General features: G+C 52.8%; 3 protein-coding genes across 8 annotated transcripts; 2 read left to right on the top strand and 1 right to left on the bottom strand.

The window, feature by feature from the left end:
- Nucleotides 1-2652: 2652 nt before the first annotated feature.
- On the top strand, nucleotides 2653-8103 carry COASY (Coenzyme A synthase). Of its 3 annotated transcripts, XM_069482565.1 has the most exons (11): nucleotides 2656-2736; nucleotides 3139-3849; nucleotides 4493-4707; nucleotides 5000-5131; nucleotides 5261-5450; nucleotides 5535-5599; nucleotides 5784-5868; nucleotides 6033-6130; nucleotides 6223-6369; nucleotides 6461-7203; nucleotides 8092-8103. In XM_069482565.1, exons 2-10 carry the CDS (start codon nucleotides 3150-3152, stop codon nucleotides 6521-6523), a joined length of 1695 nt encoding a protein of 564 aa, XP_069338666.1. In that variant the 5' UTR covers nucleotides 2656-2736; nucleotides 3139-3149; the 3' UTR covers nucleotides 6524-7203; nucleotides 8092-8103. The 3 variants fall into 3 exon arrangements, with proteins under 3 accessions (XP_069338668.1, XP_069338667.1, XP_069338666.1); XM_069482566.1 differs by lacking the exon at nucleotides 8092-8103 and having other exon boundaries at nucleotides 2655-2736; nucleotides 5264-5450; nucleotides 6461-6706; XM_069482567.1 differs by lacking the exons at nucleotides 6033-6130; nucleotides 6461-7203; nucleotides 8092-8103 and having other exon boundaries at nucleotides 2653-2736; nucleotides 6169-6232.
- Nucleotides 7210-11975, top strand: MLX (MAX dimerization protein MLX). 3 transcript variants are annotated; one of them, XM_069482568.1, is made up of 8 exons: nucleotides 7210-7812; nucleotides 8092-8128; nucleotides 8567-8656; nucleotides 8929-9035; nucleotides 9283-9382; nucleotides 9584-9683; nucleotides 10049-10250; nucleotides 11341-11975. In XM_069482568.1, the coding sequence occupies exons 1-8, from the start codon at nucleotides 7474-7476 to the stop codon at nucleotides 11395-11397; spliced, it is 1032 nt and encodes a 343-aa protein (XP_069338669.1). In that variant the 5' UTR covers nucleotides 7210-7473; the 3' UTR covers nucleotides 11398-11975. The 3 variants fall into 3 exon arrangements, with proteins under 3 accessions (XP_069338669.1, XP_069338670.1, XP_069338671.1); XM_069482569.1 differs by having other exon boundaries at nucleotides 7210-7650; XM_069482570.1 differs by lacking the exon at nucleotides 8567-8656 and having other exon boundaries at nucleotides 7210-7650.
- PSMC3IP (PSMC3 interacting protein) lies at nucleotides 11926-18519 on the bottom strand. 2 transcript variants are annotated; one of them, XM_069482572.1, is made up of 8 exons: nucleotides 17411-18519; nucleotides 17219-17319; nucleotides 16968-17057; nucleotides 13844-13955; nucleotides 13184-13314; nucleotides 13013-13066; nucleotides 12820-12879; nucleotides 11926-12737 (listed from the first exon to the last, which is right to left on the bottom strand). In XM_069482572.1, exons 1-8 carry the CDS (start codon nucleotides 17442-17444, stop codon nucleotides 12681-12683), a joined length of 639 nt encoding a protein of 212 aa, XP_069338673.1. In that variant the 5' UTR covers nucleotides 17445-18519; the 3' UTR covers nucleotides 11926-12680. The 2 variants fall into 2 exon arrangements, with proteins under 2 accessions (XP_069338673.1, XP_069338672.1); XM_069482571.1 differs by having other exon boundaries at nucleotides 13184-13329.
- Nucleotides 18520-18580: the final 61 nt, after the last annotated feature.

Raw genomic sequence — 18580 nt, forward strand, 5'->3', positions numbered from 1 at the left:
TATTGTTATATTCCCATGTGGACCAGATGTATAAAGAAGGAACAGAGCTAAACGAATCAAAGGGAGACAGCCTCAATTGCCACCCCGTCCTTGGTCCTTGCCCTCTGCCTCAGACAAGACTCAGCAGGAGAGATCCCCACCAGCGTGGACGCTGCATCTCACCAGTCTGTGCAGCTGCGGCTCCAGGCCTGGTTGCTTTGCTGCACTGGTCTGTCCTCCTTCCTGAGCCCAGTGGAGGGCTGTAGGGTGTCAGGAGCCACTGATAGTGGCCAGCAGGGTCATGGGGCCCATCTCTTAACTTCTGTGGGGGTCTGGTGGGGAGGAGGAATAGAGAACAGATAGAGGCCAGGTGAGGATGTGCCAGAGGACGGGGGCAGGAATGCCCCGGGAAGGGATGGTACTGAGGTAGGGCTTAGACTGGAGGGGGGATCATATCTGAGAGGAAGGGAAGGATGAGGGGTGATGGCCCTTTGGAGCAGACAGGAAGAGAGCCTGGGAAGTGGGAACAGAGGAACCTACTGGGGTCCTTGGGGCTTTGTGGGAGACCTTGGGGGACAGAGGCACAACATCCTGACCTGCCCCTGCCTCCAGATAAGGGTCTTTTCTGGCCTTGTTGGACTGCTTGCTGCCTCTGCTCTTGGAGGAGGGAAGGAGCCTCACAACCCCTCAACCCCTGCTGGTCTGTCCTGCTGCCCCAGACACAGATCTGTTGTTCCTACAGCGTCCAGGAAGGCCACAGGAAGGGGAGAAGGCCAAGGTGGCATGAATTTCTGAGGCATGGGACCTGCTCTCAGAGTCTGACTTCTTTGCCTGTCTGTGTGAAAGTGTGTGTGTATGTGAGTGTGTATGTATGCACTCACAAGGTCACCCCTGGGGGACAGGGTGATAAGAGAGGCAATGTGTGACCCCTCTCTCTTGACCTTGGATCTGAATCCTGCCTCTTTCTGACCTCATCTCACACCACTCTCCATCTCTGCCATCCAATTCAGCCTCACTAGCCTCCTGCCTTGTGCCGTTTGCACTTGCTGTTCCCTCTGTCTGGCTCACTTTCCCCTGATCTCTGATTCTAGCTCTTCCTCCATGTCTGTGTTTTCCTGGACCACCCTATCTAAAATAGCATTCCCTTCAGTAAGATTGATAGCTAAAAAGAAAAAATTAATAAAATAAAATAGCACTCCCCCTTCTCTACTATAGTCCCCCTAGTCTGCTTTATTTTTCTTCGTAGCCCTTATCATCAAATGTAATATAGATTTGTTTATTGTTTATTCACCACCCCCTCCCTGGACACACAGGAATCTAAGCCCCAGGAGGACAGACTTTGTTTTGTTCACGGATCTGTCATTTGTGCCTAAAAATGTACCTACACATGGGATGCACTAAATACACATTTACTAAATAAAAGTGACTCCTACATGGCATATCAGACTGTGTGTAAAGATGTCTTGGAACATTCTCTGCCAGCCTTTGCTGTTTGTTTCTTCTGGCCCTCTGTTTAAAATCCAACTTATGTCTTCTTCAAGAAGCCTGGTCCTTTAGTGCCTTTGAGGCTCTACAAGTCTTCCATCCTTAACTCCAAAGGCAGGTCCAGGTTTTGTGGAGTTTTTACATTTTGGAGGCCCTCTTTAAAAATACAGAGGCCTGGTGTGGTGGCCCGTCCCTGTAGTCCCAGCTGAGGCAGGAGGATCACTTGAGCCTAGGAGTTCAAGGCTGCAGTGAGCGCCACTGCATGCTAGCCAGGCAACAGAGCAGGACCCTGTCTCTAAAAAAAGACAAAAGACAAACAAAATTAAGTATGAAAATGAACATTTATTTTTAAAAATTCAGTATTCATTCAGTTAGGGAAAATAAACCACAGCACATTACTGGAATCTTGGAGGCTGGTTTCCCCTCCTTTTGAAATCTCCATGGACAATTTTTCGAAACGTTTTCTGGTGGCAACCTGGCTTCCCCTCCACACCAAGTCTACCAATTCTGGACTTTTCAGTACTCATTAGCTTTGTGCTAAATCCTCGACCCTGGATCTCCCACCCTTTTCTCCTGTCCACAAAGACCCTGGCAGCTCCACTGAGCTCAAACGCAGAGCTTTTCCCCTCCTCTCCCCAGCGAACAGGTGCCTCATTGGATCCGGGTGGTGCGGAGAGCCTCGTATGGCAGCCACAAGACCTGGCCTCTATATGGCCCTAGAACATTCAGGGCTTCAGCATTTCCATCTGTGAAATGAGTACCTAGCACTGTACCCTCCCACATGACCGTCCTCGTACTGGGAAGGCACCAGGAAGGCTCTGGGAACGCCGGCCCTAGTACAAGCGCAAGCCTGTGACGCCCTCCCCTCCCTGCCCCCAGAATGCAGAAGGGAAGCCGACTGTTAGTTCTGGCTTTGCCGTTGCTCTTTGGTGACATGGCTGAAGCCATTCTCTACTCTCCCGGCCTGAGGCAGTGAGTGAAATGGGCTTTCAAACCTTCCCTGCCGTTCCGCTCAGTCCGGGTGGGAGGCGGATCTGGGCCAGAGGATTCCCACTTATCCCATGAGCCTCGGAGGGCAGCCCCGCCCCATCAGCAGGACTAGCCCCACCCTACGAGAAATCTCGCGAGAATCCCACTCTGCCGTGGAGTTGAGCCGTTTGACCCTCTTCGGATTCCGTAGCTTGGCGTCACGGTTTCTGAGCTAGTACTTCCGGGTGGCAGCCAGGGAAGCCTACGCGGTGGTGCCAGCGGAACCAAAGCCCGCAGGTTTCAGTGAGTAGGGGACCGACCTAAGCTTGAGTGTTCCCGTTTAGTCTCCTCCTTCGGTTGCTTGAAGACCCTGGTGCAGCTTAGCAAGAGCGCCCAGGATTTCTGCATCCCCAGCCTTGTGACTCAGGGGCTCCCGTACGGTCCCCGCTTCCCCGTCCCAGGATTTCGATTCAGTTCAGTGAAGTCACCACCCCGTCTGAGAGATGAGGAAACCAAGGCTTAGAGCACAGCCCCGAGCGCCGTTAGCCAGGCCCTGTCCCCTACCCTGGTTCCTCTCGATCAGCACTGAGATCCTGTTCCTGCTCCAGGTCCCCTTCTCCCAGGTCCAAAGCCCCGTGTAAGCCTCTGCCTAAGCCGCAGGCCCCTCAGTTACTACTCTCGCCTTGTCTCCCTGACTGTCCGCAGGCCTGGGCACCATGGCCGTATTTCGGTCGGGCCTCTTGGTGCTGACGACGCCGCTCGCTTCTCTAGCCCCTCGTCTGGCCCCCATCTTGACCTCGGCTTCCCGGCTGGTGAATCACACACTCTATGTACACTTGCAGCCGGGCATGAGCCTGGAGGGCCCGGCTCAGCCCCAGTCCAGCCCCGTGCAGGCCACGTTTGAGGTTCTTGATTTCATCACGCACTTCTATACTGGCGCCGAAGCCCACAGGAACCTGGACGTCAGAATCCTGCTTACCAATATCCGAACCAAGAGTGCCTTTCTCCCTCCCCAACCCATCTCAGTCCAGAATCTCGCCCACCCGCCGGAAGTGGTGCTGACAGACTTCCAGACTCTGGATGGAAGCCAGTACAACCCGGTCAAACAACAGCTAGAGCGTTATGCCACCAGCTGTTACAGCTGTTGTCCTCGACTGGCTTCGGTGTTGCTATATCCCGATTATGGGACTGGAGAGCTGCCCATGGAGCCCATGGATGTCCCATTATTCTCCACGATCAGGCCAGCTTCCCCTGTGGCCAGGTCTCCAAAGCAGCCGGTGCGTGGCTACCAACGCGGGGCTGTGGGTGGCACGTTTGACCACCTACACAATGCCCACAAGGTGTTGCTCAGTGTCGCATGCATCCTGGCCCAGGAGCAGCTTGTGGTGGGAGTAGCAGACAAAGATCTGTTGAAGAGTGAGTGAGAGGGACCCTGGATTAGGGCAGTGGAGGGCCCTCAAATCTCCCTCCATCATGCCCAGATCAAGGAAGGGTAGGGCCATCCATTATTACTTCCCACTCCTCCCAAATGTCATGGTGCCTGACACTCAGTGCTAAGGATATTTTGTTAAATGAGTAAATGTAGATTTCTCAGCATGTGATCCAGTTACCTCTCAATCAGAATTCCCCAAACGTGAAGCAAAGGAAACTGCACTTTAACAAGTTCTCCAGGTGATGAACCCTACTGAGACATGGAATAAATGGATGAGTGAGTTGTAGGTAGCAGTGCCACAAGCAGTAAGAGGAGACTCAGGGATAGCTTGGTTCTTGAAATTCTCCATCTGACTCATGCCCACTGGCACTGCTAGTTGTTCAGAGTACTTTCCTGATGGCTTGTTCTCTGGACACATGCCAGCCCTTGCAGTCAGTGACTACTGTGCTTACCTGGTTCTTCCCCTTCATCCCCTCCCCGCCCCCACCACAGACCTTCCCAACTTAACCCTTTCTTTCTGTCTGCCCCTCTGGAGATACAGTGCTTGGGGACACTCTTCCCCAAACCGACCCATACTCTTTCTCCCCAGTAAAAAGATCTCACAGTTCTTCTGGGCTCCTTCCTCAGGCAAGGTGCTCCCTGAGCTACTCCAACCTTATTCAGAACGCGTGGAACACCTGAGTGAGTTCCTGGTGGACATCAAGCCCTCCTTGACTTTTGATGTCATCCCCCTGCTGGACCCCTATGGGCCCGCTGGCTCTGACCCCTCCCTGGAGTTCCTGGTGGTCAGCGAAGAGACCTATCGTGGGGGGATGGCCGTCAACCGCTTCCGCCTTGAAAATGTAACCCCTGAGGGAGACTGGCAGAGGGACTGGATGGGAACAGGGAAGGCCGTCATGGGGGCTGTTGGAAACACCATGACCACAGAGGAGGGAAGAGGGAGCTGAGGGTGGTGGGAAGAGGGGGCCGAGGATGGCAGGAAGAAGCAAGGAGGAGCTAGTTCTCAGCTTGCCCGCTGTGGTGGAGGATCCTGGAGGAGGTTGGGAAGGACAAGGGGGCAGGCTGGGTGTCACGGTTTGCCCTTCTTCCTGTCACTCCCGCCTTCCCTGTCTCACCTTTTCCCCTTTACCTCAGGGCCTGGAGGAGCTTGCCTTGTACCAGATCCAGCTGCTGCAGGACCTGAGCCACAAGGAAAATGAAGAGGACAAAGTCAGCTCCTCCAGCTTCCGCCAGCGAATGCTGGGAAAACTGCTTCGGCCTCCACACGTGAGCCTCCCCTTGCTCCCCTGTGAGCGTGTGTGCTGGAAATGCTGGCGAGTGGAAATGGAGGGGCGTGGCCCCAAGCATGAGCCTGAGAGCCCTCGTAACTGTGGGTTCCTTTTCATCCACCCCCAGAAGAGGCCAGAGCTCCCCCCATCCCTCTATGTGATAGGGCTGACCGGCATCAGTGGCTCTGGGAAGAGCTCAATAGCTAAGCGGCTGAAGGACCTAGGGGCATTTGTCATCGACAGTGACCAGCTGGGCCATCGGGCCTATGCCCCAGGTGGCCCTGCCTACCAGCCTGTGGTGGAGGCCTTTGGAACAGGTACTAACCGGGGCGTGCTAGAGGTGTCCTGAAGTGAGGGGACAGCCTGGCCTCTTTGCTCAGTCCTCGGTCTCTGTTACCCAGATATTCTCCATAAAGACGGCATCATCAACAGGAAGGTGCTGGGCAGCCGGGTGTTTGGGAACAAGGTAAACACACACCTCCTAGAGTCCTCAGCTGCTACCAGCTGCAGGGGTTGGGTTCCAGTGGACCTCTCTGGTTTGGTCTAGAATGCCCATTTCCACTCACCTGTTCCCAGTTACCGCCTCCCTTGGGCTGGCCCCATCTCTGGGGAAGGTAACCTCTGCCCGCTCCCTCTATTCCCCTCCCCAGAAGCAGCTGAAGATCCTCACGGACATTATGTGGCCAGTTATCGCAAAGCTGGCCCGAGAGGAGATGGATCGGGCTGTGACTGAGGGTGAGTGGGAGGGATGATGGGAGCAGCCAAGGGGGACGGTGAAGTGGATTCTTCCCCTGGGGGCTTCCCTGCCCAAGCCAGACCAACCACTTTCCCGGGGAGTGTATTTCGTGGGTGCTCTGACCAGTAGCAAATGCTGCTGGCAGTGACGGGTCTCCCCACAGGAAAGCATGTGTGCGTGATTGATGCCGCTATGCTGCTTGAAGCCGGCTGGCAGAACATGGTACATGAGGTGTGGACTGTTGTCATCCCAGAGACTGAGGTATCTGGACCCCACCCACCACCCTATCCCCACTGCAGACTGTATCCTGCTGAGCTGGAATCCTTTCTGACAAATGCCTCGTGTGTGCCCAGGCTGTACGGCGCATCGTGGAGAGGGACGGCCTCAGTGAAGCTGCAGCTCAGAGCCGCCTGCAGAGCCAGATGAGTGGGCAGCAGCTTGTGGACCAGAGCCATGTGGTGCTGAGCACCTTGTGGGAGCCACGTATCACCCAGCGCCAAGTTGGTGCCCAGGGAAAGGCTGGGTTGTGGGGAGGGAGTCCCCAGTGGGTGCCTGCCTGACTGTCCTCCCAACATTCTGGCCTGCCCAAAGGTGGAGAAAGCCTGGGCCCTCCTGCAGGAGCGCATCCCCAAGACTCATCAGGCCCTTGACTGAAAATGAGTTCTCTGTGGGGCCACACTTGCCCCTGGAGCTGCTGAGATCCAGGGGTGAGGAGAAGTCGGGGCCTTGGTGCTCACCCTGGCTCAGGCCTAGAGGTTTCCAGGCTAAGTTGTGCAGGACATGGCTGGGCCTGGTGGACACAGGCAACCTACTGAGCATGTTGGGGTTTGGCCAGCACCAAGGATGTGGCTGGTGTGGAGCAGACCCCTCTGGGCTTCCTTCCCCACTCTTGCCTGGGGGTGCCTGATACCCACAGCTGACTAGAGTCAGGGCAAACACTGAACTTGTAACATAATTAAAGGTGAATGTTTCCAGGTGCTGCCTGTATGGTGTCTGCTTTGGGATTCTTATGCCACGAGTGCAGCGTCAGGCCTGAGCTGGAAGCACAGGAGTGCAGTAGTTAGGAGTGTGGCCTTTGAAGGTAGCCAGACTGAGGTCAGCCTTGGCCCTGCCGGTGACTAGCTGTGTGCCTCTGAATAAGCTGTAGACTTTGTAGGTCCTTCGGTTTCCTCATCTGTAAGGCAGCATAATCAGCGCACGGGCTCTTTGCAAGGGTTAATTCCTTAAAGATGTGCCAGGCGGGGCCTCTGCCCTCACGGAGCTTGCAGCCTGGTGGGCGGAGACGATGTGACAGGGGAGCTCTGCCTGGTTCCTGACGCTGGCCAGGACTGCAGGTCTGTGAACTACCGGGACAGGATGGGGGTGAGGGCGAGGCCGGGCAACCCAGTGAGCTGGCTGAGCCAGGCGGTGCGCGTGCGCACAATATTCAGACAAGCCTTTTGAGGGGACTCCTTTTTACGGAATGTGCTTCCTGTCACTGCCATTGTAGTTCCTAACCCGGCGGAGGGCATGGACAGACCGCGAGCACGTCTCTGTGGCTGCGGACATTACCGCAACGCCAGGCTTAGCGGCTCAACTTGTCGTTTGCAGCCTTCGGACGGCGCATGTGCAAGCGTCTCGCCCCACCCTCCGCTTCTCAGTCGCGGATTGGCGGGCGTGGGTCACGGGGGCACACCTCGCCCCCTTTCTCGCGGCAGGGGGCCCGCCCGCTGGCTTGTTTCCGGTTCGGTGGGTACAAGATGACGGAGTCGGGCGCCTCTCCCGAGGACCCCTGGGTCAAGGCAAGCCCTATGGGCGCGCACGCCGGCGGGGGGAGGGAGGGTCGGGCTCGTGCACGTAGGGGGTCCGGAAGACTAGGGGCTTCACTCCTGTCCCTAAAGTTCCCCCCGCTCTCCGGGCCCCGGGGCTGCAGAGAAGACAGCTCTCTCCCCTCGTGTGCCAACGTGGGGAGACAAACGAAGCGTTTGTGCGCGAATGTGGGGAGCTGGGGGTTGAGGAGGTGGAGGAGTGGGGACGGACAGGGTCATACGGAAGGACGGCGCTCCCACGGCCTGTTCAGTCTTGCTTCGCTTCTCGGGGGAGTCATTCAGCTGCCTTTGCACCCCGGTGCGTGTGTTAGGTGTGCAGTAGAGGGGTGTGTGTGCGCGCGCGAGCAGAGTGATGGAGGCGCCTTCCCCCAGGGGCAGAGGTCTGACGGGCTTCTCCTTTGCTCGGTGCCACAGGTGGAGTATGCCTACAGCGACAACAGCCTGGACCCCGGTGAGTCGCTCCCCCACCGTCTTCAGCTCTCTAGATTCTTGTGGCCTTGCCAGCCACACCTGAGCACAGTCCACTGTCCCTGAGCTGAGTTCCTGGCCTGAGACAGCAAGGGAGGAGCTGCAGGACCAGAGGCAGGAAGCAACTAAGGGTGACACCTAGTTCCCTCTGTGCTGGAGCAGGGAAGTGATGGACATAGTGGCAGCTGCTTACTCTCCCCCTCATTACGTCCAGATGCCCCTTGTGAGCAGAGGGTACCGCTGCAGGCATTAGGGATAGGAACTTGCAGCACGTGTGTCAGGAAGTGGGTGGTCCAGTATGGCTGGCTTTGGGTTAAGGGGAGAGGTTGGCATTTAAGAAAGCCATAGTGCCCACAGGTGTCTGAGGGCCTGGCAGTGTTCCCCACCCCACTCCTTAGTGACTGGGGCCTCTCTTTTCTAGGGCTTTTTGTAGAAAGCACCCGCAAGGGGAGTGTAGTGTCCAGAGCTAATAGCATCGGTTCTACCAGTGCCTCTTCTGTCCCCAACACAGGTAGGCAGCAACATCCCTCCACCCGGGGGGACTCAGATATGCCATCATTTAGTAACGTTCCTCAATAGGGAAGCTTCGCCATCCACAGAGGGTGCTGGAGTCCAATTGCTAGACACAGGGTCTCACTACCTTTCACCTCATCTAGGACATTAGGTTCTTCCGTCCATCTGCCATCTCTGGCCACCAGGTTCTTTCCAGCTGGGGAAAGGTGAGCTAGCTGGGTCCCACTGGGCCCCAAGATGACCTCTCCCTGCCCCCAACTCTGAGCGTAGATGACGAGGACAGTGATTACCACCAGGAGTCCTACAAGGAGTCCTACAAGGATCGGCGGCGGCGAGCACACACTCAGGCCGAGCAGAAGAGGAGGGACGCCATCAAGGTAATGGGAATGCCTGTGCCTCAGCCACATGGAGGGTCCTGCATGTCTCAGATTCACCCTGCCCTGACCCGTAGAGAGTCCCAAGCAGCCTTGCGGGCAGCTAGTGTAGTCCCTGGGCATGAACACCTCCCGCCTTCCAGTTCCCTTACCCCTTTGAGTTTGTAAGCATGGAAACTGTCTTCTCACTGTCATGGAAGAGCTTAATCTCTCAGGGCTAAGGAACCCATTTCCCTTGCTGTTTCCACAGAGAGGCTATGATGACCTTCAGACCATTGTCCCCACCTGCCAGCAGCAGGACTTCTCCATTGGCTCCCAAAAGCTCAGCAAAGCCATTGTTCTACAAAAGAGTATGGCCGGGGAGAACACTGGAGGGGTGGAGCCAATAAGGGCTGTGAAGAGGCCAGTGCCTCATACCCATTCTTGGCCTGGCCCTGGTGTGCTGGTTGTAATTGGATAGTTGGGTGTGCGGGAAGGGGAAACAGAATCGGCCCGGTCCTCCTGGTTGAGACAACCTCTGTGCCTACTCCCTCTTTCCACCCCCACTCCAGCCATTGACTACATCCAGTTTTTGCACAAGGAAAAGAAAAAGCAGGAGGAGGAGGTGACTACGCTACGCAAGGACGTCACGGCCCTAAAGATCATGAAAGTGTAAGAAGGGTGCTGAACTGGGGAAACCAGGTCTTCTGAGGTGACTTCAGTGCACACCCACTCATTGTTCAAAGGCCACATCAGATAATGAGGTACAGAGAATACTCACTTCCTGAGCTAGCCACTTGAGGCAGGACTCTGCATCCCCAACTGTCCCTTACATGGCAGACACGTTGGATTAATGAAGGGAAGGTTGGAGAGAGAAGGTCACCATTTTTGGCCTAGAAGCCATACCTAGCTGATGCTAAATCCATCCCCAAAGCTCTCTGGCTATCTCCTTCTAGGGGGTACATAGTGTAATCCCATCATTTTTCCTGGGCTGGTAGAGCTGCTGCAGCACTCAGCCCTGGCCTGCCTGCTTTCAGGAACTATGAGCAGATTGTGAAGGCACACCAGGACAACCCTCATGAGGGGGAGGACCAGGTCTCCGACCAGGTCAAGTTCAACGTGTTTCAAGGCATCATGGACTCTCTGTTCCAGTCCTTCAATGCCTCCATCTCCGTGGCCAGCTTCCAGGAGCTGTCGGCCTGTGTCTTCAGCTGGATTGAGGAGCACTGTAAGCCACAGGTATGGGGCAGCAGGGGGTCTGTGGGTCTCCCCTACTCTCATGCAAAGTGGTCTAAGCCATTATCCATTCAGAAAAGCATGGCAGCCACTTTTAGGCTTCTTGAGGGTATTTCTACAACTTTCAGTACTCTGTTTCCCACCTTTGCTGTCTAACCCACATTTTCATTTATGGTTTCATTTGGCAAGTGTGATGTGAGCACTCATTCAATGCCAGGTCCAGCTCACAGCTTTGGTGTAGCCCAAGCTGTCGCTGCATTAGCCACCTGCAGCAAAATTATCTAGAGTTTTCGGAAACATACAGATTCTGGGAACCCCCCCACCCCCACTAAAGTAGTTGCCCTAAGGGCAGTTTATTATTTATTTGTAGTAGAGAGATGTATATTTCACTAAGTTTTGCTTTTGTGGCCTGGTTGCTTTATCTGAGGCTGGGACTCCTATCTGAGATTCTTTGTTTCGCAACATTTTTATGGTGAAACACTTTAAACATACTGTAACACTGAGAGAATTTTACAATGACCATTCACATATCCACCACCTAAATTCTACCAGTAATATTTTAGCGTATTTCCATCTCTCAACCCTGTGTTGAGAGCCTGCCTTTTCTTTTTTTTTTGAGACAGAGCCTCACTCTGTTGCCCGGGCTAGAGTGCTGTGGCATCAGCCTAGCTCACAGCAACCTCAAACTCCTGGGCTCAAGCGATCCTTCTGCCTCAGCCTCCCGAGTAGCTGGAAACACAGGCATGCGCCACCATGCCCGGCTAATTTTTCTATATATTTTTAGCTGTCCAGATCATTTCTTTCTATTTTTTTTTCAGTAGAGACGGGGTCTCGCTCTTGCTCAGGCTGGTCTCGAACTCCTGACCTTGAGCGATCCTCCCACCTCGGCCTCCCAAAGTGCTAGGATTACAAGCGTGAGCCACTGTGGCTAGTCGAGAGCCTTTCAAAGTAAACTTACAGGCATCAGTACTTCCCAGGGGCTATTTTTAATGTATTTTTCTAAAGAGCACACCCGGTCTAGCCAGGCATCTTTGAAATGTCTCTGTGCCCTGGCCTGAGCATTCTCTCTCTCTTCCTCTTTTGGCCCTGCCAGACCCTACGGGAGATCGTGATCGGCGTCCTGCACCAGTTGAAAAACCAGCTTTACTGACTGGCTCGTGGAAACCTGTGTAACAGCCAGCAAGAGGCCTTTGAGTCTCTATTTGGCCATGGAGCTGCTGGGCCCATGAGCTTGGACTGCACCACCTCACACTGGTCAGCTGGTTTCTGCTGGGTGTTTGGTTTTCCTGGCCCCACTTCATTGTCAGTGGGGCTGGGGTGTGTTTTGTGAAAGCTTCTGATTAATTTATTATTTTGACCATAAAACTCGAACCTGCCCAGTCTTTCCTCTCCCTTTGGAAGTCCTCAGGGCACCCCAAAGAGATCCTGGCTTCTGAGCCCTCTCTCTAAGCCGCAGACTTCTGCTCTTGATCTACATATATTTGGAAACTGCTTGCCTCTGTTTTGGTCTCTTGGGCAACATTTGGCCCACGTTTGGCCATTTTGGCAGGAGAAAAGGAGTAAGAAGAAATATTCCCACAGCCATGAAAGGTGAAAGGCCACCTTGTGCCTAGACTAGGGCTGCCCAGTCAGTCCAAGGTGAGGCCAGGGCTTTCTGGCTAGCTTAGAGCAGGGCTACCAGTTTCTTCCCCTGCTCTGGGTGGTAGGGAAGCAGTGCTACCTACTCCTGTGCTCCCTACTCCTGTGCTCTTGGTTCCCACAGGCTGTTGCGCTGCATGGCAAAGGCAGGTGTGACACAGCACTACATATTTGCAAATTTTTTATTTTTCTAAACACCAACAATGCAACTTTGTTAAAACTATAATTTTGGAAAATTAACTGGGCCTCAAAACCACCCCAGCCTTTCTGTCAAGTATATCTGGGCCTCTATCATCTCTCAGTGTTGCCTGTATTTCTCTCAGGACTTGAGGTATGGAGGATACTCAGATGGTCTCCTGGGTTACAAGCCCAAGAGAGTCCAGGGTGAACCCTGGGCTCCTCAAAATGCTGGTGTATAGCACCTTCTCTGTATCCTCGTCCCTCAGGTTCCTTTCTGCCTGCCTCAGGTTTGATATCTGAGAGGTTTGACTATCCAGAGGAAATCAAATATTTTTATATCAAATTATATTACAATAAATAATGCCAAATGCTTTCCTTTGCCACTGTTCCAAGTCTAAGTCTTGAGTGCAAACCAGTGCAACGTGGACAATGAAATGGGTGTGATCACCCGCTCTTGGCCACCAGCCTACACTCCATCCACCCAATACTCCAGTTTACCTGAGTGCTCTGTTCACAGGTGGAAAGCAGCAGGCACAACCATAACAAAAGCCAACCTAAACAAGGTAGCCAGTCCAGAACATCTTTGTTTCCATCCCCCAGTCCCAACAGAGGGCCTCAGGGGTCTGGGAGCTTGACGTTGTAATCTTCATCTGTCTCTATCCCGACTTCCTCCTGTGGGCCAGGGAGACAAGTGAATGAGATGTCCCTGGGCAAAGACCCCAGAGGAGCAGATAAGGGAGAGATTACCACTTACAAAGAACTGCTTCTTGCTCTTGGGGTATCCTTCAAGGATTGCATCAGACAGCTCTGTTGCCTGGCAAACAAAACCACGATGGGCAGTACAGGGCACTCCCTGTGGGACCCATGATATTGTACAGCAGTTTCTCTGGTGGCTGCCATTTTCAAAAGCACTTCCAGGGCCTGCCTTGGAGCTCCCACACACTTACCATCCTCTTCCGCTTCCTCCATTCTTTACAGTACTTCTGCCTCTCTTTGTATACCTAGAAGGAAGAAACACGTTCCTGTAACCCCTCAGAACCACAGCAGCCTGCTGGGGGTCAGCCCTCACATTCACTCTGGACCTGCACACCAGCCCTCCAGCCTCCCTCCCAGCTCACCTGCTCTTTCTCTTCTGGGGTCACATGGTTAGTAGCTGCTTTGATATTCTTCAATCTCTCCGTGTATACAGCACACTCCTTCTTTAACTCTTCAATCTCTTTCTGCATCTCCGGTGTGGTCAGGGCACTAGCTAACTCCTTCAGCTCTGAAACCATATCCCCCTGGGGGTCACTTGCTACCCCTGAGGAGGGAAGTCTATCTTTCCTAGTAGGTCCACCCTGAAGTGGGAGATAGGATTCCACCATGCTGTGGGATCTTTCCAGAATAAAGTCCCACATTCTGGAAAAGCTCAGGAAAATAGGGCTTACAGGATAGTGAGTTTATTCTATTTCTCTTTCCTCCTCCATCTACAGGTAGTGGTGGGGTGTAAGGTTGAGGAGACTTAGGTGGAGCTAGTTAAAGCAGCAGGAATAAAGGGAAACATGGGGACAGTTCACTGAAAATCATGGCACGGAAAGCAAATGCATGCTTTGCCCATTTGTGCACAAAAGCCTATTAGTTGTTCTACATTTCTTTTAATGTAATGCCTAAGGCAGCCCAGCAAAGGGGTCTTAGCTGCCAACAAGATGCTGTAATCAACCACCCATTCACTTAGTAATTCCTAACCTGTAGACTGAACCTGACCCTTTGGGCACCTTTTGGGGGCCACCCAGGCCTACCAGCCTCCATGTGGCGGCAGGTCTGCTGCAAGCTCTGCACCTTAGCAGTGAGGTCCACGATTTTGGCATCCAGACATTGGAGGTCAGCATCACTCACCATATCAAACTGTTCCTGCCAGAGATAAGGAAAATATAAGGCACAAAAAAAGGAAACACACATCTGGGAAGGCAGCATTCAGATACACTCAAGAACCTGGCATTCCCCAAACCCTCAAGAGGGCCTGGGAAAATAGTGGGAGGGTACTTTTAAGAAACTCAGTTGATGGGCCCAGTGCCTCATGCTTGTAATCCTACTACTCTGAGAGGCTGAGGCCGGAGGATCGCTTGAGCTCAGGAGCTCAAGACCAGCCTGAGCAAGAGTGAGACCCTATCACTACTAAAAATAAAAAGAATTAGCCAGTTGTGGTGGTGTGTGCCTGTAGCACTCAGGAGGCTGAGGCAGGAGGATCGCTTGAGCCCAGGACTTTGAGGTTGCTGTGAGCTATGATGATGCCACGGCACTCTAGCTGGGGTGACAGTGCTGAGACTCTATCTCCAAAAAAAAGAAAAAGAAACTCAGTTGAGTACTGGTCCCATTAAAAAGGTATACTAGAGGTTGAAACTTAATGCCTGTCCTCAAGGAGCGACCAGGTTGGTAGGATACTGAATAAGACAGAAATATCTTCCCATTTAGTGATAAAACCACTCACTGGGCTTAAAGTGTAAAGTAACATTTTTCCCAAGGTGGTGAAACCCAGATCATGAATTGCCACAATAGGAAGAATCTGGACAGGTTAAGAGGCATGATGGGATCTATTTAGAGGAGGGACTCCAGTAAAAGTCTGAGGTGCTCCTCCCATGAGGGACCGCTGCTAGAAAAGGACTGTTAGGGATCAGTGGGGGTTATGTCAGTTGGTGATGGGGAACAGGTTAGAAAAGATGAGAATGCCAGCCTGTGCAGTTTGGACTCTATACTTAGGGCAAGGTGAACCTTTAGAGCAGAGGCCAGCAAGCCAAATCCTGCCAGGTGCATGTTTTTGAAAACAAGATTTTATTGAAACAGCCATGCCCATTTGTTTGCAGAGTCTATAGCTGCCTTTGCTCTACAATGGCAGAGCTGGGTAGTTGCAACAGTTGTATACCTGTGACAAGAAACCGTACGTCCCACAAAGCCTAAAAACATTGTGTAGCCACTTACAGAAAAAGTTTGCCAACCTCTCCTTTAGAGGATTTTCAACAGAGTAACATAATGAAGCCTGTTTTAGGAAAATTGGCCTTGAAGGTGGTTTGGTTCAGTTAAATGAGTAATGTCTACTGGATGTTAGATACAGTGGGGGTGCTGAGATAAAAATGAATTGACAAACAGAGTCTGCCCTAGAGGAACTTCAATTTAGTGAAGGAGACAAGTAAAAAGACAATTACAATACAGCATGCCTCAAAAGAGGTAACAGCTGAAAAAGAGGCAATTAGCTCAAAGCATTCAGGGAAGTTTTCAGCAGGTGATGCCTGAGTGAAATCCTAAAGAATAAGAGTAAGCCGGGTAAAGAGACAGAAGGAACTAAACTAACCTGGCAGAGGGAAGACAATGAGCAAAGGACAAAGGAGTAAAACATATCTGAATTGTCTAGTACTGAGGGATGGAGAAATAACAAGGACAGGAGAGGCCAGAAGCTGGCTGGGGCAAGTCTCCAAGTGCCATTTTCCTGATCTGTGGAGCACTGGGGGAGCCATTGAGATCTGCATTTAGATAGATCATGCTGGCTGCAATGTTTAAGATATGCTCGAGGAGGTGAGATCTGTTAGGATATTGCAACAGATGAAGAGAGTCTGAACTAGACCAGCGATGGCAGATAGAGAGAGAGTAGATTCAAGAAAGGAAAAATCAGCTGGACTTGATAATTGACTACACATGTGGGATAAGAGAAGTCAAGAATTACTCCCTGGCCGGGCACAGAGGCTCACACCTGTAATCCTAGCACTCTGGGAGGCCGAGGCGGGAGGATAGCTTGAGCTCAGGAGTTCGAGACCAGTCTGAACAAAAGTGAGACTTTGTCTCTACTAAAAATAGGAAAAAAACAAAATTAGCTCAGCATGGTGGTGTGTGCCTGTAAGCCCAAGAAGTTTGAGGTTGCTGTGAGCTAGGCCGATGCCACTGCACTCGCCCAGGCAACAGAGTGAGACTCTATCTCAGGAAAAAAAAAAAAAAAAGACTCTCAAGTCTCTGGTTTGGGTGAAGAGTGATTCCATTAAGGGAGAAGAATGTTAGAGAGGAGACAGTTTGGGGGAAAAAATGAGGCATTCTCTCTCCTCTGGTAATATTGTAACATCCATTTCTATATTCCTGCTCCTTCCCCTGCTTCTCCTATAGAGAAGCAATAATTCTGGGGGGCATGGGAAAGTAGCACTTTACAAATGGCTCAGCGGCATTTGAGAGGCTCCAGGTGGAGTTCTGGACTGAAAAAGACAAATGTGATGTGTTTAGGGAGTGAGGTGGAGGCAGAGGGTGGTGCTCCTCTAGATGATAGGGAATAAGAGCTTATAAGCAGAAATGGATCTTGGTAGCAAAAATACAGGATCTTCGGCCGGGCGCGGTGGCTCACGCCTGTAATCCTAGCACTCTGGGAGGCCGAGGTGGGCGGATCCTTTGAGCTCAGGAGTTCGAGACCAGCCTGAGCAAGAGCGAGACCCCACCTCTACTAAAAATAGAAAGAAATTATATGGACAGCTAAAAATATATATAGAAAAAATTAGCCGGGCATGGTGGCGCATGCCTGTAGTCCCAGCTACTCGGGAGGCTGAGACAGGAGGATCGCTTGAGCTCAGGAGTTTGAGGTTGCTGTGAGCTAGGCTGATGCCACGGCACTCACTCTAGCCTGGGCAACAGAGTGAGACTCTGTCTCAAAAAAAAAAAAAAAAATACAGGATCTTCTGTCATTCATATTGCAAATCTGGGAACTTCAATAAGTTTGGATCATAGCAGGGGCAATACACACCTTGATTTAAGTATGTCTGAGGCCCTTGTAATGGCATAAGACAGATGAGTTTCACGGTGTGCCTCAACTCTCCCAAACACTTGATACTAAGAGTTGATTTGCCCTGTGTCGGGCTCTCACACAGGTGATAATCCGCGCAGGATTCTCCTCACCTGATCGGCAAAATAGATCTTCTGCTTGCCATACATCTTCTCTTTGATCTTGCCTTGCTGGGCCAGCTGTTCCAGCGCCTTCACCACCGCCTGGCAGAGGGGAGGGAGCGGGGCCGTCAGAGGAGTCTTTGGACCCAGGCGGGGGTAATTTCAGCCAGTGGGGGGGAAAGCGCCCAAGGCTCGGGAGGGCAGGACCCCAGACTGATTCGCGGGGGTCCCACGGAGAGGGGATCCCGGGAGGAGGTCCTCACCGCCTTGCCCAGTCCGTGTTCCCGCTGCAAGTTCCCGAACACGTCCTGGGCGCTGTAGGGCCGGTTCTGCTCCTGCAGGTACCTCAGAAGGATCCCAGCGGCTGCGGAGAGACGAAGCGGGGCGGGGGGCACTTAACCGACCTCCTCGCCCACTCTCCTCCCGGGTCTCCCCCGCGCCTACGCCGCCATTACCTCCCGCCGCAGCTTCTGCCCGGCCTTTACTCATAGCTTTTCCCGCCGCCAAACTCAGCCGGTCGTTGCAGTTGCTCCGGGTGACGCCTCCTTCCGGGGACGGGGGGCGGGCTCAAGCGGTGATTGGCTCAACTGGTGAAGCCCGCCTGAGGACGACAGCGACCCTTCCCGGACGCCGTAGTTCACTTCAGCCTGGCGCCCTGGGGTCCGATTCCCAAGCCCTCGGCTTCCGCAGAAGTGGCGGGCGCACGGCTTTGGACCTCCCCCTGCTTCCCCCCGGGAACGAAGGCTGTGGTAAAGAACGCCTTCAAGTTTCGAGACCCAGTTCTAGCCGCGGCCGATCACTTGTGACCTTGAGCTAAGCCCAGTGTTACAACGGGGAGACACTTCAGGGATCAACTCCCGCGCAGAGCAAGCGACCAGCTCAAGGTCACAGGGCTAGTTACCCACAGGGACGTGTCCTGATCCCACAGTCCAGTGCTCTTTCGTCGGCTAGTTTTATCACTTGTAAAAATAGGCACAGTAGCTACTTGCAGGAGGATGGTTGTGAAAAAAATAGGAAGCGTTAGCGCCTTGGAGAGCGTTTACACTTTCCTTATTTGCCCGTTACCGAGCTTTGCACCCAGGGGGCGCTCGACACCTGCCGTGGTTTGAACGCCAAGGAAAGGTCGATTGGGAGGGGGCTACTCTTAAGCCACAAAGCTTGTAGAAGTTTGTTAATCTTCTCTGGGCAATCTCTCGGCAACACCTGGCAGGTGCTTTCCATTCCTGACCACAGTGACCAATGGGACAGAGCTTGAAATAAATATTTCTAGTTTCTGAGGTCAGCTGAAGGCCGAGAAGCAGCTGTCCCTGCAGCTCAAACAATCTAGTGGAGGAGCGTGGTGCTATTTTTTAAAACCTGCTATCAAAAACCTCCTTAGCCTATGAAACATATGCTTGTCTTCTTCGCATGTTTAGAAATGACAGAACTGCATGCTAAATGCCAGCCGAGAGTCCCAGTTATGCTCAGATCTGGGCTCCCTGAGGAAGGGAAGTGGCAACATACTACAGTGATTGTTCTGGGCATCACAAAGGAAAAACAGAAGTGGACCTGTGGGTCTCTCACACCTGGGCTTCCTGTTCTGAGGTTGTCACCTCCTCAAATTAATCAGAACTCAGATGAATAAG

Source organism: Eulemur rufifrons, chromosome 9 (assembly GCF_041146395.1).
Source record: "Eulemur rufifrons isolate Redbay chromosome 9, OSU_ERuf_1, whole genome shotgun sequence".
Classification (NCBI taxonomy): domain Eukaryota; kingdom Metazoa; phylum Chordata; class Mammalia; order Primates; family Lemuridae; genus Eulemur; species Eulemur rufifrons.

Excerpts from the sequence above, each read along its gene's own strand:
- COASY (XM_069482565.1), top strand. The coding sequence starts at position 3,150 with ATGGCCGTATTTCGGTCGGGCCTCTTGGTGCTGACGACGCCGCTCGCT. Across the intron at positions 5,869-6,032 it reads GGATCGGGCTGTGACTGAGG|GAAAGCATGTGTGCGTGATT; the intron begins GTGAGTGGGAGG and ends GTCTCCCCACAG. Across the intron at positions 6,131-6,222 it reads TTGTCATCCCAGAGACTGAG|GCTGTACGGCGCATCGTGGA; the intron begins GTATCTGGACCC and ends GTGTGTGCCCAG.
- MLX (XM_069482568.1), top strand. The coding sequence starts at position 7,474 with ATGTGCAAGCGTCTCGCCCCACCCTCCGCTTCTCAGTCGCGGATTGGC. Across the intron at positions 7,813-8,091 it reads CTCTCCCCTCGTGTGCCAAC|GTGGAGTATGCCTACAGCGA; the intron begins GTGGGGAGACAA and ends TCGGTGCCACAG. Across the intron at positions 9,684-10,048 it reads GCCCTAAAGATCATGAAAGT|GAACTATGAGCAGATTGTGA; the intron begins GTAAGAAGGGTG and ends GCCTGCTTTCAG.
- PSMC3IP (XM_069482571.1), bottom strand. The coding sequence starts at position 17,444 with ATGAGTAAAGGCCGGGCAGAAGCTGCGGCGGGAG. Across the intron at positions 13,956-16,967 it reads AGATCTATTTTGCCGATCAG|GAACAGTTTGATATGGTGAG; the intron begins GTGAGGAGAATC and ends TATCTCTGGCAG. Across the intron at positions 12,880-13,012 it reads GGAGGAAGCGGAAGAGGATG|GCAACAGAGCTGTCTGATGC; the intron begins GTAAGTGTGTGG and ends TTTGTTTGCCAG.